This window comes from Typopeltis vanoorti, chromosome 3 (genome assembly GCF_054136105.1).
Source record: "Typopeltis vanoorti isolate ZY-2024b chromosome 3, IOZ_Tvanoo_1.0, whole genome shotgun sequence".
NCBI lineage: Eukaryota > Metazoa > Arthropoda > Arachnida > Uropygi > Thelyphonidae > Typopeltis > Typopeltis vanoorti.
In genome coordinates, this window is record NC_143551.1 from 106,108,720 (window position 1) to 106,127,219 (window position 18,500).

Consider the following 18,500-nt stretch of genomic DNA (forward strand, 5'->3'; position numbering starts at 1 on the left):
AAGAACTAGGAACCTCCTCAATCCCTTCCTCTGTGTCTGAAGACATTTCCTCCACCTCCGTCTTTTGCTGCTCCTTCTTAAGGTGTTCCAGTTCTTCCGTGGTGAGCTCATTTCTGTGATCCTCCACATCAGCAGTGTCAGCTTCCAAACCCATGTTTTTGCCCAGAGACACAGTATCATCAACAAGAGCAACATGCTCCGCCTCAATGTCTCTGTCTGCTACGCAGTCTGGCTACAATTTCCTCCAGGCCGAGTTCATTATCCTGTAAGTCACTTGCACCCAAGCTTTGTCAAGGATACTTAAGCAATGGAGGATGTTGAAGTGATTTTTCCAGAATTCTTTGAGTGTTAATTCTGTGTCAGAGGTCACTTCAAAACACCTTTGAAACAGTGCTTTGGTGTAGAGTTTCTTAAAGTTCGAAATGACCTGCTGGTCCATGGGCTGAATTAGAGAAGTTGTGTTAGGGGACAGGAACTTCACTGTGATAAAATCAGACTCCTCCAGTAACTCATTCTCCAAGCCTGAAGGGTGAGCTGGAGCATTGTCAATCACAAGAAGGCATCTAATTCGCAAATTTTTTTCTTGAAGGTATTTTCTCACACTTGGGGCAAAGACTTCATGGATCCACTCAATAAACAGTTGCCTGGTTACCCAAGCCCTACTATTAGCCCTCCACATAACAGGCAATTTACTTTTCATCACATTATTTTTCTTAAACACCCTCGGATTCTCAGAGTGGTACACAAGCAATGACTTGACCTTGAAGTCCCCACTTGCGTTTCCACATAGCAAAAGAGTCAGCCTGTCCTTCATTCTGGTTTGTGTCCTGGCAGTGCTTTTTCTTCCTGAGTGATGTAGGTCCTCTTTGGCAATTTTTTCCAAAATAGGCCGGTCTTATCACAGTTGAACACTTGTTAGGTAAGAAAACCCTCAGCCTTTACATAGTCACTAAATTCTTGCACATATTTCTCAGCAGCTTCTCGGTTCAAACTCGCAGCCTCCCCATACCTAACCACACTATGTATGCCGCTTTTCCTCTTAAATTTCTCGAACCACCCTCTACTAGCTTTGAACACATCCGTATCAGCACTCGTACCAGGGTTTTTCTTTAACAGGTCATCATGTAATTGCCTCACTTTTTCACAAATTATAGCCTCAGAAACACTATCACCAGCTAACTGTTTCTCATTTATCCAAATCAGCAACAATTTTTCCACTTCTTCAATCATATGCAATCTTTGTTTAGTAAGAACTTTCACTCCTCTTGCAACATCAGCTCTCTTGATCACCTCTTTATTTTTGAGTATTATACATATCATTGATTTCACCATACCGAACTGCATAGCAAGATTCGAGACACGAATGCCATTTTCATGTTTGGATATGATTTCTTTTTTCAACTCTATAGTGGTCCTAACAACTTTTTTTTTTCGCTTTGCTGGTATCACTATTCTTCTGTGGCCCCATGGTTTCTTAATTAATAAATTAATAATAATTTATGAAAAAAAAAACACAAAGAAAATCGAGAAAACTCACTGCAGATTCGGGCAGGTTTCTGCACTGAATAAGGCAGCCGCGTTACTGACGCTTTCCCGCCTTACAGCTGAGCATGTGTTTGTCGTTTGCGTGTTCGGGAACCAAAATTCTGTTCAGAAACCAGGGCGTTTTTTGTTCGGAAAATATGTTCGAGAACCGAATTGTTTGAGAACAGAGGCGTTCGACAACTGAGGTTCTACTGTATATGTTAATTACATTATGAATATTGAATTTATTTTTCAAAGAAAGAGAACATTAAAAAAATCAGTAAATTCTCGAAACTAATAGATCAAATAAAATGACATTTTTGTTATTCAACAGGTGCAATGAAAACGACTTTTATCAGCTACATGAATTTATTATTAAGAAGCAGAATAATAAGTATAATCCACTCTCTGGACAGAGCAGTTGTGGTGAGTGAAGAGTGTTTTTTTTTTTTCTTAATATTTTTTTTCTAGAATATTTGAGAAATTCTTTTATGCTTTGAACTATTGAAGTTTTATTAATAAGTATCTGGTAAAGTTGTATAAAACTAGCATTGAAATTGCTTATATGTTATGTGAAAGATTTGATGTGTGTGTGTGTGTGTGTGTGTAAACACACCCCTTGTTGCATGCAGAAATTGCAAAAGAACTTAGAAATTCCAGACATTATTTTTAAGTTTTATCTAAGGCATGCAAAATGTTATTATAAATGGAAGTTGTTAGTGTAGTAGAGAAGAAAAATTTTTACTTGTGTTTATCCATACTTTAGTTTTGTATTTCCTCTTCTCAATGTAAAATGCAGCCTGTATGTAAGTTACTTCTCATAATTAATATGAGAATAATTAATGAGTGATGAGTAAAATAAAGAAATTTATTTATGTATTTGTCAGGTAAATCTGTGTTGCATGGTTATAGTATTCTTAAATAAATTGGCAGTCATGCTGCAAATTTAAAGGAGGAGGGAAAAAGTAGTAGTTTATATTTGACTCCTTATTGTGATGCTAATATAAATCCTGATTTTACTACTTTCTTTTTTTTCCCCATAACATAGTTTAATCCACTTGAGGCATGAAGAATGTATTTTATTAAGAACCAAACATGGGTTTCTAAACTTGCAATGAAAAAAATGCATTTTTTTAAACGTATAAATATACCTGAATACTAGAAACTAATTTTTTTTTAAAAAAAATTATCCTTATTCTTATTTCCAAAAAATTCATAATAAAGAGAAACAGAAACTTGAAAAATAAAAAAAATAAACACCTGAAATAATAGATATGGTTGCATATCAAATGCTGCTAATTGCTTCATAAAATTTTTAAGCAAGCTGCTTTTTGAGTAACTGGGCAGCAATAATTTTTAGCAATAACTGAAATTAAAGGAGTTTTCAAAAAAAAATATTTTTGCTAAATCAAATGAATTCAGAAAACCATGTATTGCAAAAACTATAGTCCTAATTGGCACTTGGCGCTTTTTAAAATATCAATCATATCAATAATTCTTGTTGTTTTCATTGTTTTAGTGGATGGAGGAAATCAGTAATTTTTATGTGAAATATGATTTTTTTTTTTTTTTGTACTAGTGTAGTTGTATTGTTCTTTATGTTATTGGACATAATTTGTTACTAAAATTTATTATTAATAATGGTATAGTTTCATTTTGATTCAGTGCTGTTTTTAACATTACTAAAGTTTGGGCCAAACTTAGTCTTTCAAAAAAAAAGGTGTATCCTATTTTCTTCTTAAGTCAGTGTATTGTTTAAGCATTTAAGCTTCAGCATTTGAACTTCATTTGAGGTATTACATTTATCCAAAACTGTGTACTGGTATATATATATTTTAAAAATTTGAAATTTCTTCAAGTTATGGAGAGGCTTTATTGCAAATTACACGTCTTTTTTTAGCACACTGAAATCTAAAATATATTTGTAGATATGACAGTCAGAAAATTTCTAATTAGAATAAAGATCTATTAAGTGTGTATATAGCCAGGTAGACTTTCATTGATTTTTTTTTTTTTTTTGAGGGAAGGATAAATCTTACAGAAGCAGTTCTTACAGAATCAGTCTAGGTTACCAATTTTTCTTCTGTCCTTATCAGGCTTCCAATATCCTAATTCAGTTTATACCTGTACATTGCTATCGCTTAGACTTCTCCTACCTAATACTCTGCTGTTGTCTGACTACTTATAGTAAGCATGTTATTCAGCTTGCTGTTTTTGACAGTGTCCTTCAACAGTGTCCTTTGGTTGAAAAGACCTGAGTTTGAATCTGCCTGGTTATGGGAAATATTTGTGGACATATTTAATGGGGAGGGACTTTTTTATTTTCCATTCCTCTCTCTATCTCTCTCTTTCAATAGAAATCTTTTAAGAATGGCCTGTTTGTTTGACAGCAATGTCGAACAAACAGGCTGCCTTAGTATCCCACTTAACTATATATTCCATTGGTAGTTATCTTGCCTTATTACTTCCATCAACTTGACTACATTTTCAAGTCTTTTTATCTGTTGTAGGAGATATGTAAGGTCTCATTACTGTTGGAAGTTTTTCCACTTGGTTGCACTATAAATTAAAGATACCAAGAAATTATATACTTGGTTTAATCCTTTATCCAAGTGTAAGAAAACAAGTTTGTGCCTGAACTATTTTCATAACTGGGGCAACTCATATAATGACTTCACATCACTTGCCTTAGTATACCGTAATGTAAAGCATAAAAGCACATCTCCCCAAGGAGATGTGCTTTATGCTTTATGCATTATGGGAAGAATCACTATCCAGGCTGGTTTTGACCTTTATTGAGGTCTCATCAGTGGGAGCTAGACCAAGAGATGATACTAAGGTTGAAGTAATGCAGAAGTCATATTTTCATATATGAGTTGCCAAAAGGTGTCACACCTTATTATTAAAATACTCTGGATTAGGCAAAGTTGTTGGAAGTTTTTCCACTTGGTTGTACTATAAATTAAAGATATCAGTTATATTATATATTTGGTTTAATCCTTATATATATTATATACTTGGTTTAATCCTTTATCTTTGTATCTTTAATTCTTAAGTACATGATCATTGTGTAGAAACAAGCAAATCAAAGAAACAAGAATACAAGGCACATACAGCAGTCGGTGGTTTACCAATTAAAAACTGTTGCTGCATGCTACAAATTAATATTAATAAATAATAATATTAAAAATATTTTTGATGGTTACATAAAATAAAAATCTGCCAAACTTTTGGCAGAGAGAGAGAGAGAGAGAGAGAATCATTCAAATTCAGATTTTGCCGATGTAAAAGGGATTTACAACTTTCTTTGAAAGGGCATTCATATTTAAACTTGCTTTTATGGAGAAGACAAGCTTCATCCCACTGGATACTGTGTTCAGTGTCAATACTATGTTGTGCAAGACCATACTTTTGAAGTATGGTCTTGCAATATCTGTTGTCATCATGTATTCAATATAATATTGATGTTCATTAATTCTTTTTTTTTGCCACAGAACGGCATGTCTGCCCAAAGTATGTTAGATTACATTCACAAGGTATCTGGTAAACACCAGCTAATGATAGTGGTGACAGTTTGTCTTTTGTAGATGGCAACAGATGAGAAATTTTTTTGTTAGGAAAATATGTGGGAATAAGATGATACTTCTTCAAATTCTACTGATCGGTTCAGAGATGCCAGAAATATAAGGGATTGGAACCACGCAGTCTGTTGAAGAATCCTGAGGTGTTTCAACACTTCAGGATTCTTAACAGTTGTCAACAAAATTTCTTATCTATTGTCATCTACAAAAGACAAACTGTCACCTCTATCATTCACTGTCATTTACCAGATACCTTGTGAATGTAATCTAACATACTTTGGACAAACAGGCCGTTCTATGGAAAAAAGAATTAATGAACATCAGTTTTATATCGAATACATGAAACCTCAAAAGTCTGGTCTTGCACAGCATAGTATTGATACTAAACACAGTATCCAGTGAAATGAAGCCCTTCTTCTCGATAGAAGCTGGTTTAAATATGAATGTTAGATGCATTTGTCCCAATGTTGCATCCACTTCTTAAACACATGTAAAAGTCCGTTTTTTGAGAGTTCTTTCAAAACTGCCTCCTCAGCTTTTATACATGCTTTGTTGCTTTCGAAATGGCGGCCTCTTAGTGGTTTCTTGAGCTGAGGAAACAGCCAGAAATCGCACAGTGCGAGATCAGGACTGTATGGAGGGTGTGGTAGGATATCTATATTGTTCTTCTGCAAAACGTCTACTACACCACCAGCAATATGTGGCCTTGCATTATCGTGGTGCAATAAGAAGCCATTCTTCAGCAATGGATGCTTCCTTTTGATGTGCTGTACCATTGTCCATAAAACATCCACATAGTATGAGCCGTTTACAGTATTCCTTCTACAGCGTATTGGTAAACAATGCCTTCGTAGTCAAAAAACATTATGGTCATAACTTTACCAGCTGAAACAAGCTTGTGTTTAGTCACATGACACTCTGGCACATCAGCCCGTATATGCCATCTATCAACCTCTTTTGTTAATACAGACAGCAACATATACTGGGGGGGGGTCTGCCAGGGAGCAGACCCTCTTAGTATATATATACCAGTTGTTTGTCCCTTTTAATTTTGAAAGTCAGAGTGTGTGCATGCACTTGTGTATCCCTGCATTGCATATATTTATTTATTTTTATTGTAGGATTAGAGCTCTCTCTTCAAGTGTTGCATGGCGAGCTTCCGCAACTACAGCAAGAAACACCACTCCTTTTCAAGAACCTTGCCATCACACATAAGCGAGGGTTTTCTGACGTCATTATGCCTGGTATTGTATAGATTTTTTAATATGTATATTTTTTTTATCTTGGACATTTAATTGCATGAAATAAAAACAAGACAAGTATACAATATCCTTTCTTTTATTGTTGCGCGGTGATTGGCATTCATTTTAGAAATTATGGACTTTACAACCATGTTATAAATAACTCTTTTAATTTCCCGATGTTTCGATCTTCATATAGATCATCATCTGGAGCATATACAAATATACAGGACAAGCTGAGTTACATTACATACAGTAAGCTAGAGAAACAATGATTTGATCACAGGTTATTCTACTGGCATGACCTCTAGTAAAAAAAAAATAATTATTTAGAAACTACATTAAGCTAAATTCTATTTATGATAGCATGAATAAACATTCTTTCTTATAGATAGTTTTCTTATAGATAGTTTTCAGTAACACATTGATGTCCTATTTTTAGCATTACAATTGTTATATTTGATTTAGGATCCTGGATTATCTATATTCCTGTTTATTACTCTTAGAGAGGAAGGTTCCATGGGTCGAATATGTGCCTTCCATATGTTTGAGATTTTTAGACCATCATTATTGTTCAGATTGGAGTAGTTGATAAGAATCTCACAGGCTTCCTTAAATTTACATTCATACCATGTTTTGGTATGATGTGGACAACTAGTGCTTTTCCAGTCAATTATATGTAAGGTGTTCAGGGAATGATCATAAAAGCCAGCTTCACCATAATTATTATATTTAATGTATTTATGTTCTTTTTGTCTGATAGGAATTGTGCGTCCTGTTTCTCCTGTATATGGTATGTTACAGGTGCAATAAATACGGTATACTCCAGAGTGGGCCAGCGGAGGAAGTGGGTCTTTGGATGAGTTGAGTAAGCTTTTTAATTTTTCAGGTGGTTTAAAGGTGGCTTTGAGGTTGTATTTTTGTAGTATTCTGTTTATCTGATGTCCCTTTAATGTAAGGAATGGTTATAGTTTTATTATATTCTGGTTTGTCTTTGTTTTTTATTGAGGTCTTCTAGAGAATTTTGTTAATAGTGTTTTGGCTGTAACCAATTTTTTGAAAAGTATTGGTGATAACTTTAAATTCATCTTTCAGTGCATGTTCACTGGAGCAGATCTTCAGAGCCCTGTTTTTTAGAGTATTAATGACACCTAGTTTTTGTGTTGGGTGGTGGTAGGAGTTTATGTGTATATATTGGCCAGTATGTGTCGGTTTCCAGTAAACAGTGAAGGAAAGATTGCCAGAAGGAAGACGTGTGACAAGTGTATCTAGATACGGAAGTGTGTTCTGTTTTTCAATCCCCATTGTTGAACTGCATGCATTTGTGTTGTTTGTTTAGGTGGCTAAGGAATGTGTCTAGTGTCTGGCAGCCATGGGACCAGATCGCGAAAACATCATTAACGTATCTAAGCCAGACATTGGGTTTTAAAAAAAGAGGAAGCTAAAGGATGTTGCATATAAAAGTTGGCAATGGAGGGGGGAGATAATGGTGAGCCCATGTATGTGCCTTCTTTTTGTAGGTAGAAAGCGGTTTCTATGCTTTCTATCTTCGATCTTAATATGAAGATCAAAACATCGGGAAACTAAAAGAGTTATTTATAACATGGTTGTAAAGTCCATAATTTCTAAAATGAATAAATGAAAATATACAATATGTTTTTTATCCTAAAAATAGTCATCTTCATGTGTCAAAAGCATCTTTCAGTTTATGCTAAATCCATCCTTATTTTTTTCAGATGGACAGTACAAGTGCTATAAAGCTTTGTCACTCCCAAGTTTCATTCCTTGGGAGTGAAATTTCTTTGTGGCTGTAGTAGTGGCCATACAAAGACAGGCAACTTCAACCTCAATTTTTCATTGAGGAGAGGTGAAGATGATGATACACTCTACAAATACTAAATTATGTATTATTTTTCTATTAAACACAGAAAAAAAACTAAGGGAATGAAGAACTGAGGATAACAGTTTAAGAAAAAATAAGAGAATATTGATCATATTGAATGCAGAAAAATGACAAATAGATGGTGAGATTATGAGTGGAAGCAATGAGGATAGGTGTGAGATGAACAGTGATAGTATGAAAGATAAGGTTAGGGAGGGCTTCAAATGTTTTGTGGAAAGATGAGAAACTATGAGATGGAAATGCAATCAAGACAAATTATTATGCTTATACACTGCAGTGCAGGAAGAAAAGGTGACTGAGGGTAAGGTATTATGCTTATACACTGCAGTGCAGGAAGAAAAGGTGACTGAGGGCAAGGGATTATGCTTATACACCATTGTAAAGAGTATTAGAAATAAAGGGGAAGAATTTGTGGCATTGATAAAATTAGTTTTTCCATAAATCATTGGTGTCAGTAAGACATGATTGACAGGAAAATATACTAAATGTAATAGAATATGATGGATATAATATTTTTTGGGAAGATGAAAGACACGATATATTACTAATGATTTCAGACGAGTTGTGTGTTATCTAAGTTTTAGGAAAACAGTGATAATAGCTATGAGGCCATTTGGCGTTGAGAACATGAGTAGGAATTTTAGATATTTAGTGAGGTGCAGCTTTAATCTGTGGAATTTGGAAGATGATCTGAGACATTGAAGCTTTGATCGAAAGCATTTACAATATCTATCAAGGATGATAGATATTGATCATCTGTCAAGGTACATCTGTCAAGGATGCACACCAAAGAATAATAGTGGTTATTGTACATTTTCCTTATTCACCCAGGAAAGAACCTGGGTGAATAAGAAAAATGAATTCTTTGAGCTTGCTTAGGAATAACTACATTATACAATGTGGTGGAGGCAAATGATAGATGCATAATAGATAAAGCCACCATGATGCTATTTGGTGAAAATATCATATGGTTTTGATTATTTTCACCAAATACTTTGTTCAGGTTTCACTGAACAAAAGAAATCTGAAAAGGACTACAATACAATCTTTTCAAAGAAGGAATAGATCACTAATGCATGGGACCTTGAGATCAGTTAAGGATGACAATGCCAGATAGAATTCATAGGGTTACAAATAGAATCCTTTCCTTCATGGTTACATGGTGACCAGCATTCATTATTAAAAATTATGGAAACAGCTACTGTGTTATGATCTACTCTGTTTTGATCTTCAAATTAAGGTCATCATCTGGAGTATACATATGTATACAAAGAAACAAGCTATATTACAATCTATATAGTATGCTAAAGTTACATGAATTTGGTCAACAGTTAAAACTGCTGGCCTGACCTCTGGTGGGAAAAAAAAACCTTACTACATCAAAGCTATTATTAGCTATTTGGTTAAAAATCATGCCCCCCCCCCTCTATCCAATTTTTGTATGGAACATTTTGAAAAACATGCTTTCAATATGGCTATTCTCATACCGTCTATCTAGCTAAGATTCATTGATTTGTTCTCTATTTGGCCACTTGGCTCAGTCACATCAGACTCTTTCTTCCTCCATCCAGTACCTCAGAATCCAGCTCACTTTAGAAAAAGAAAATAAACTCCTTTCCTAGATACTCTAATGACACATCTTTTTAATTTTATCCTTTCTTTCTTAGTTAACCAAAAAACTCACCAAAGAAGTAAATACATACACAGACTCCCCCCATACACCAACAGTATGGTGTTATTAAAACTCTAGTCAACAGAGCCTCCAACTTCGTTTTCAGCCCTCATGGGCTTCTCTTATAGCTGCTCTCCATTATTTGCCAGATCTTCCTATTCAGTGATTCAACAAAATACTTTTTTCTCCAATCTACTCTCTCACACACTCTCTCTCTCAACATACAGATTACAGTAATACTCTTCTGTTTCCTTTATCCGAGGCACTTCAGAAAAAACAGCCAGAATTTTAAAGAAATATAATCTGTGCACCACTTTCAGCCCTCATCTGGAGCTGGACTGTCCTTATCTGCTCTCCTAAGGATCTACTTCCTCATTCCATTCCTTCAGGCATTTACAAGGTTTCTTGTTCTTATCATATCATATTCTAAAATTAAAGATACCAAGAAGTTATATACTTGATTTAATCCTTTATCCAAGTGAAAGCAAACAACTTTCCACCTGAACTATTTTCAGGCTGGAGCAACTCGTATATAGAAGCTTATGACTTCACATCACTTGCTTTAGTATCTCATAATGCAAAGCACGTATCTTTATGGGTATGTATAATGCTATGCATGCCCATAACCCTTCCCGTAATGTATAGAATTATACATATCCATAAGGATATGTGTGTGCTTTGCATTTTGAGATACTAAGGCAAGTGATGTGAAGTCATAAGGTTCTTTATATGAGTTTTCCCAGCCTGAATATAGTTCAGGTGCAAACTTGTTTGCTTTCGCTTGGATAAAGGATTAAACCGAGTATATAATTTCTCATCATCATCATCATCATCGAATTCCTGCCATGTACCCACAAGGGGTGTACAGGATATGATAGTACTACATGAAAAAATTATATCATTACTAACTTCCTATCTACAATTTTCCTCCAAATCAGTCTGTTACTTGTCAAGACTCCAACATTATCTGATCTTATATTTCTATCGTCTAAGGCACTTTGTACCGTATCAACCCACCTATATCTTAGTCTTCCTCTGGGTCGTTTTGCTGCCAACCTGGCAGAGCACACTTGTTTTGCTAATCTTTCCTCGCCCATTCTGTTTAGGTGACCATACCACCTGAGATTAGCTCTGCTAATGCATTCCTGGATGCTGACAATGTCAAGTTCTTTCCTAATATCCTCATTTTTAATATGATATTGCCATTGATGCCATCTGTTCACACCTATAATCTTTCTCAGGACTCTCATATCTGCAGTCTCTAGTCTTTGGTCAAGTGTTTTACTTCTGACCCAGCTCTCAGATTCATAAGTTAAAACTGGTTTGAACACTGTCTTGTATAGAGCTAATTTAGTGTTTCGACTAATTTCTCTCTTATTCCATATGAATTTATTCAATTGACTTCCCACCATACCAGCTTTGCTGATTCTGTTGTCTATTTCTATATTTAATTTACCAACTTCAGTAAAAATTGTGCCTAAGTAGCTGAAATGTTTTACTTGTTCCACAGGTTCTCCATTCACAACACAGTTGACATTTTCAACGTTTCTGCCTATTTTCATTGTCTTTTTCTTTTTATTGCTGACCTTCATACCATATCTATTACAACAGCTATTCAATTTAGTCAGAGAATCTTGCAGACTTGTAGCGGATTTATTTAGAAGTATAACATCATCCGCATAAAGCAAAAAGCTGACATTAACATCTCCAATTTTGATATCATGTTTAATATCACTTTCCTTCATAATGTGATCCATATAGATAATGAATAACAGAGGGGATAATGTACATCCTTGTCTCACACCAGATTTAACATTAAACCATCTTCCTGTGCTCCCTTCAATTCTAACTGCTGACTTACAACTCAAAGACTAAGTATTGCTTGATATAATGCCCCATTGACACCATATAACTGCAGCGTATTGAATAGCTTCTTTCTTGGCACCTTGTCATAAGCCTTTTCCAAATCGACAAAACTTAAATACAGATCTCTGTTATATTCCCATGCTTTCTCGACTATTTGTTGTAAAGTGAAGATCTGATCCTGACAGCCTCTGTTTGGCCTGAATCCAGCTTGTTCTTCACCAAGCTTTTCTTCCACAATTCTTCTCAACCGTTTCTCAAGTATACTTGCATAGATTTTGCCAGGAACACTTAGTAGGGAAATACCTCTGTAATTCTCACATTCAGTTTTATTTCCCTTTTTATATATGGGTACTATGAGAGCTCTACTCCAATCATCGGGAATTCGTCCCTCTGTCCAGGCTTTCTGAACTATGCAGTGCAGCCACTGTAAGACTCTTATACCCCCATATTTCAGTATTTCTTGTCGAATATCATCTACTCCAGTTGCCTTTCCACATTTCAAGCCTTGATGGCTTTTTCTACTTCAAGTATGGATATGCATTCCTGCCTGCATGCCTGGTCAGTATTTTTTTACCACTGTGCTGTCATCACTGCTTGTTTCATTTAGCAGTTTTTCGAAGTAATTACTCCATACTTCAAGGATATCTTTTATTCCAGTTTTCATGGCACCTTTATCATCTCTAACTCCTTTTACAGCACTCTTTCCTTCATTCCTAAGCTTCTTCAACAACCTCCAGAATATTTTGCCACCTTCTTGATATTTATTTTCTATATTCTTGCCAAAGTCCTCCCATGACTTTTGTTTAGCTAGTTTTACACAGTGTTTAGCATTCTTGCATTTGTCTCTATATTCTCTAAGAGCACAAGCTGACTTATTTGACAGAAACTTTTGATATACTTTCTTCTTTTCCTTCACTGCCTCTTTAACTTCCTGTGTCCTCCAGGGAGTTCTGATTTTTCTATCCTTGTAGACAACCTCACCACACGCCTCTCTGGCTGAATCAATCAATGTTTTCTTCAGAGTTTGCCACTGAATCTCCGAGGTTTGATTCCTGTTCTCAAACTCTTCCATTTTTTCTTCAATAATCTTTGTGTATTTTAGTCTACAGTTCACATCTGAGAGCTGCTCAACTTTTATTTGCTTTAAAACTTTCTTACATGTTATTCTTTTCAATATGAAATTCAATTTTATCCTGCTCAAGACTAAATAGTGATCACTTCAAATTTCAAATCCTCTGTACACCCTGGTGTCCTGCACCAGGGAGAAAACATCACTACTAACAATAACTTAGTCAATGAGACTTTTCTTATTCCTAGCATCTTCTCTCCATGTGAATTTGTGCACATTTTTATGTTGGAACATGGTGTTAGTAATAACCAGTCCATGTCCTAAGCAGAAATCCAACAGATATTTGCCATTATTATCAGCTTTGCTCTTTTCTCCAAATTTTCGCAAAATATTTTTGTATGTCTCACAATCATTTTCTACTCTGCTATTTAGATCCCCAACAAGGACCAACTTTTCCTTTTTCATTGTGGCAGATGCTTTCTCTAAATCCTCAAAAAATTCCTCCACTTCTACCTTAGTAGAACCTTCTGTGGGACCATAGGCACAAATAAGTCTCATTGTCCAGTTCCCCATTCTCATATTTACCCACATTACTGTACTTGAGACTGACTGCCATTCAAGAAGATTAGCCTTGTATTTTGTGTTGAATACTATGGCTACTCCTTCTTTTCCTTGATTGTCATTGCCTGAATATAACATTTTGTATTTATTGTTCAGAAAGATCTCACCAGCTTTTGTCTTTTTTGTTTCTGTCACCCCTATTATGTTGATCTGGTACTTTTCTATTTCCTCAGCTAGTTCCATTTCTTTGCCATTCAGGCTTCTTACGTTGATAGTACCGATCTTTAACTCTGGTGATGTTGAGTTGGAGTTTGTTTTCAGATTTGTTCCAGTAGCTGACTTTTCGCTGTTTGCCTTGGTTCCCTGGCGAAAACAATGGGGGCCTTGTTTAACCGGGCGACACCCCAGCCGGCATGAAATTTTGTCATGTTGTACCATCATTTTTTATTTTGGTTTAACCAATAAGAATACAATTTGGTCGGCTAAATCCCAAATTGCCAGTATAATTTCTTGGTATCTTTAATTTATAGTATAACAAGTGGAAAAACTTCCAACAACATATCATATTCTGCCAACATCAGCATTGAAGAAAACAAGAAATACATCTGCTACCATAACTATGGTCATTCAGGTCTAGCTGAACATGCCGTGGATGCATTGCACATAATTAAATGAAGAAAAACTACTATGCTTTGCCACAGAAAATGCAAACTTGACTTTTTTTTTTTAGAATGTGCAGCATTTTTTTTATTATTAAAACAACAACAACAACCTAATTTAAATAAATATGGTTGTGCTAAACTTCCCCAGATTTGGAAACTTTAAATCTTGGACCTCCTGCCCAAAAGCCAATGCCAACAGCACTCATAGAGGATTTCTCTCATAGGACTTTAGGCTTCTGACTTTTTCTGCTTATTGTTTTGTGTGTTTTTGTGTATACTTTTACAATTTCAAGATTGTATTCTTGATGATGTCTCTGTGGCAGAGATGAAGTATAATAGATGAAGGATATATTAAACTAGTGTTTAATTATTTCTCTGTGCTGTATTTATTTTCCATTAAAACTAATTGTGAGCTTATACAACAACAACCTAATTTAAATAAATATGGTTGTGCTAAACTTCCCCAGATTTGGAAACTTTAAATCTTAGACCTCCTGCCCAAAAGCCAATGCCAACAGCACTCATAGAGGATTTCTCTCATAGGACTTTAGGCTTCTGACTTTTTCTGCTTATTGTTTTGTGTGTTTTTGTGTATACTTTTACAATTTCAAGATTGTATTCTTGATGATGTCTCTGTGGCAGAGATGAAGTATAATAGATGAAGGATATATTAAACTAGTGTTTAATTATTTCTCTGTGCTGTATTTATTTTCCATTAAAACTAATTGTGAGCTTATACCAGCTTATGCCTAAATGCTCACAATAGTGAGAATTGATTATGTTAAGTTATTAAATCTTGGAAAAGCAGAGTTTGTTTTTTGTGAGACTCTTATCTACAGTAGGTTGTAGATTGTGGGGGGAGATTCATGTGAAAAACATCTTTAGCATACTAATTAGTAGATAGTGTACCTGCTCTTCAACAAACATGCTATTTTGAATTCCATCGTGGACATGAATATTTGTGAATGTCTTTAGATGGAAGATGAATTTTATTACCCTGCCTGTAATTAAGACTGAAGTGGCTTGAAGAAATTCATTGTTTGGTTTCTGTAATAGTTATCTAACCCTTAGTTCACTTTGAGTAGTATCGCAAACATGGGGAGGGGGTCTCACAATGGCTAATAAAATTCATCTCCTACCTAAAGACATCATTTACCATTCAAATACAAATATCCATGTCCATGGTGGGATTTGAACCCATCACCTGTTTGCTAGGGAGCATGTGCAATACATATGGCCAACCAATCTGGCTATAATAAGATTGAAAATTGGTAGCCGCATTGCTATTTTGGTATCTTATAAAAAAATAAAATAAGTTGCCTGAAAACTAGTAATTGATCCCAAGAAGATTATTATATCTCCATTTCTTATGAAACTGTGTAATAAAATTTTTCACTGAAGAAATGAATGATGATAGAATGAGCTCATGTAATTTCAGGAATATTAAATACCTTTTAAATTAAAAAAAAATTAAATACCTTTATATCAGTAATGTTAAAATAAAACAGAATTTTAGTGATCCAGAAGTAGGAAAACTGATTTAAAAAAAATAAATAATAATAACAATGTTTTGAAAATACTCTGAACATTGTAGCTTGTGGATTACACATCTTTCATATGAAACACTCCTTACTTGTTACAAAATTTCAAATGAAAATTTTTTGTAGACAAACTGACTTGAATGGAATATATATTTCTCAATATAGACATTTTTTATTCTCATTTTGATTTCTTCTCAGCCAGTTTCTGGGACGTGCATTAAAAATAAGCAAGAGTTTCACTAAGATATTTATTTAGCAGAAAAACCTTTCTGGATGTTGGAAAAAGGTCCAGAGATATGTAAATAAAATTCAACAGCAAAAATGTAATTAGCATTAAAGCACACTATTTTTTAGTTAGACATCACAATGCATCAGTTTTATCTATTTTTTTTAAAAGTGGATGGATGCTAGAAAAAATCTAAAGCAGTTTTATATTTAACCTGTAAAAGTACATGCATAAGACATGAATAATTTTAATATTTCTTTACCTCTGTAATTTTCCTTAAGCAAAATTTAATGTGAAACATTTTTTTTAAATGCACAAGGTGATGTACGAAATGATCTCTATTTGACCTTGGAAAAAGGAGAATTTGAGAAAGGAGGAAAATCAACAGGAAAAAATATTGAAGCATCTGTAATTCTAGTCAATCCAGAAGGTAATATTTTAGAGGTAAGAAGAATATGTAGAGAGAATGAATAAAATGTATTTTTCTATCTATATCTCTATCAGATATGTATACATTCTTTTCTGTATCATTTTCTATAAGTGGGTTGATCTCTCTTACTTATTTTGTCATTTGCCTACTGTTGTAGTACTTCAGTAGATGAAAAAAAGACTTCATCTTCCCATCAACAAAGGAATTGAAATTATGTCTATTTCCCAGTTAAGAAATGTATACAACTTATCCATTCACAAAAATGCCAGTGTGTTAGATAACATAGCATTATTAATGTTTGATTAATAATGCTATGTTATGCCTGATTGCTTTCTTTTGATATAGAAAAGGATTAATGGCTTTCTGATCATGGCTAGTGTAGTGCATACTACATGTAGGAAGCTGATATTCTTTAATTTTCGTTAATTTTTTGTATTTCTTATTTTGAAATGGTATTCAAAATCCAATCACTGTACTTGATTGGTTTGAAAACTATAATTGTATGTTTGATATGTTATGATAATTCAGTGATAGTTTCAATGATAGTTGAGTTTATATGCATGATTTTTATTGTGAGTTGACTTTGTGTTGCTCTGCTTAAAAAAACAAACAAAAAAATTGAAGATGGCATTTCTCCTTTTATTGCTGCTTTTTTTGTGTTTGATTCATTGGCCTGAAAGTACAGTTTCAAACTGCCTAAATGTTGAGATTAAGGGATAATATGGAATACTTCCTGTATGATTGTAAGTGCATATCACCTAGAAATAAAGAGCACTATGTTGAGTGCGTGTGTGTGTGTGTTGGGAGAGGGGGGGGGGTTCCTTTAAAAAACTTCGTACTGGTGATAACTTTTTAAAATGACAACTTTTAAGCTGTACTTCAGATGCATGCAGATGTTAATTTTGCCTAATTTATGACAGTGTGACACCTAATAAAACATCATGACAAAAGTTTGTCAAAAAAATATCATTATAATTCATAGTAGAAAACAAACATCTAGAGGTAATAATTAAGTAACTAAATTTGTTTATCTAATTAGATTAGTAAGCCATTCACATTAGTCACCAAGGCATTTTCATATACTAAGCATGTGCAGACAGGTGAATGCAGACTGAGTGTGAAAAGTGGGATCTGATAATCCTGATTGATGGCTTTATTGGTGTAATGATGATGGAATATTTTTGAAGGGTTCAATATGATGGTCTCCTAGATTTTTGGTAAAGTAAGGTAAAGCATTTGTTAAAATTTGGAGAATGTTCTAGTATTGTGGCAGATTTGGATCTGGTGATTTGTATCCATAGCATAGTCTGCTTATCCAAAGTTCAGATAATGGACAAAGTTTCCATGTTCATCTAAGTGGAATTTTGCTTTCTTCCAGTTTTGTCCAAAGTTAGCAGGAACAGGGAATCTCTATATAGAATCTGAATCAGAGACTATTTCTAGAATCCCATGGTACTACAACATTCTCAAAATCTTAACAAATATGGCTGGCTTACTTTTCTTTACTAAAAATATAGGATACCATGATATCGAGTCTGTCAAGAATATTCCATCACTACACCCATAGAAGGCACCAGTACGGACTGTCAGATCCCAACTTTCACACTCAGTCTGTTGTGTATGTGTGTGTACTCCAAGAGACACACATACACACCAACTCATACTCCCCTAAACATCTTTAGGGGAATATGAGGCTCTTTTCTTTCTTTCTTTCTTTCTTTTTTTTTTTTTTTTTTGTCACTGCATTTTTGCAGATAAATGTAGGTCTTTAATACAGTTAATTTTTCAGTACCTAAAAATGTAAAAGAAGTTTTAAACAAAATCCACATCTGGTTGACAGTATGGTTGCATTCCAGTCATGTGGTATGTGGTACAACCTGTCTGCTTTAAAATCATGTGGTTTGAACTATTCAAATAGTTCAAACCACATGATTGGAGCTCTGTGCCAGTTTTGATTCATCTTATTAAACTTCTTTATTATGGAAAATGTAAATTTCAGAATTTTTGTTTCTACAATATGTATATTGGATTCATATAACTAAAATGTATTTAATATTTTTAAAACAAAATCATTTACTGATAAAAAAAAAAAAGGGAATATCTTTATAATTATCCTTGATTGAAATATTATTATAGCTTCTCCCAAATTGCCTTGGCATGAGAGGAGGAGTATGCTGGTGTTACTAAAATTTTAAAAGAAGTATGCAGATATTGTGAAAGTATG

At 34.2% G+C, this 18,500-nt stretch overlaps 1 protein-coding gene across 2 annotated transcripts in view; it reads left to right on the forward strand.

Moving 5' to 3' along the window:
* Positions 1-18,500, forward strand: part of spg (dedicator of cytokinesis spg) — an 869,351-nt gene that overhangs the window by 249,134 nt on the left and 601,717 nt on the right. For both annotated transcript variants that reach the window (XM_090390789.1, XM_090390790.1), the window contains 3 exons: positions 1,859-1,950; positions 6,227-6,349; positions 16,166-16,290. In XM_090390789.1, coding sequence (XP_090246915.1) covers positions 1,859-1,950; positions 6,227-6,349; positions 16,166-16,290 — 340 coding nt within the window. The remainder of the gene's footprint in view (positions 1-1,858; positions 1,951-6,226; positions 6,350-16,165; positions 16,291-18,500) is intronic.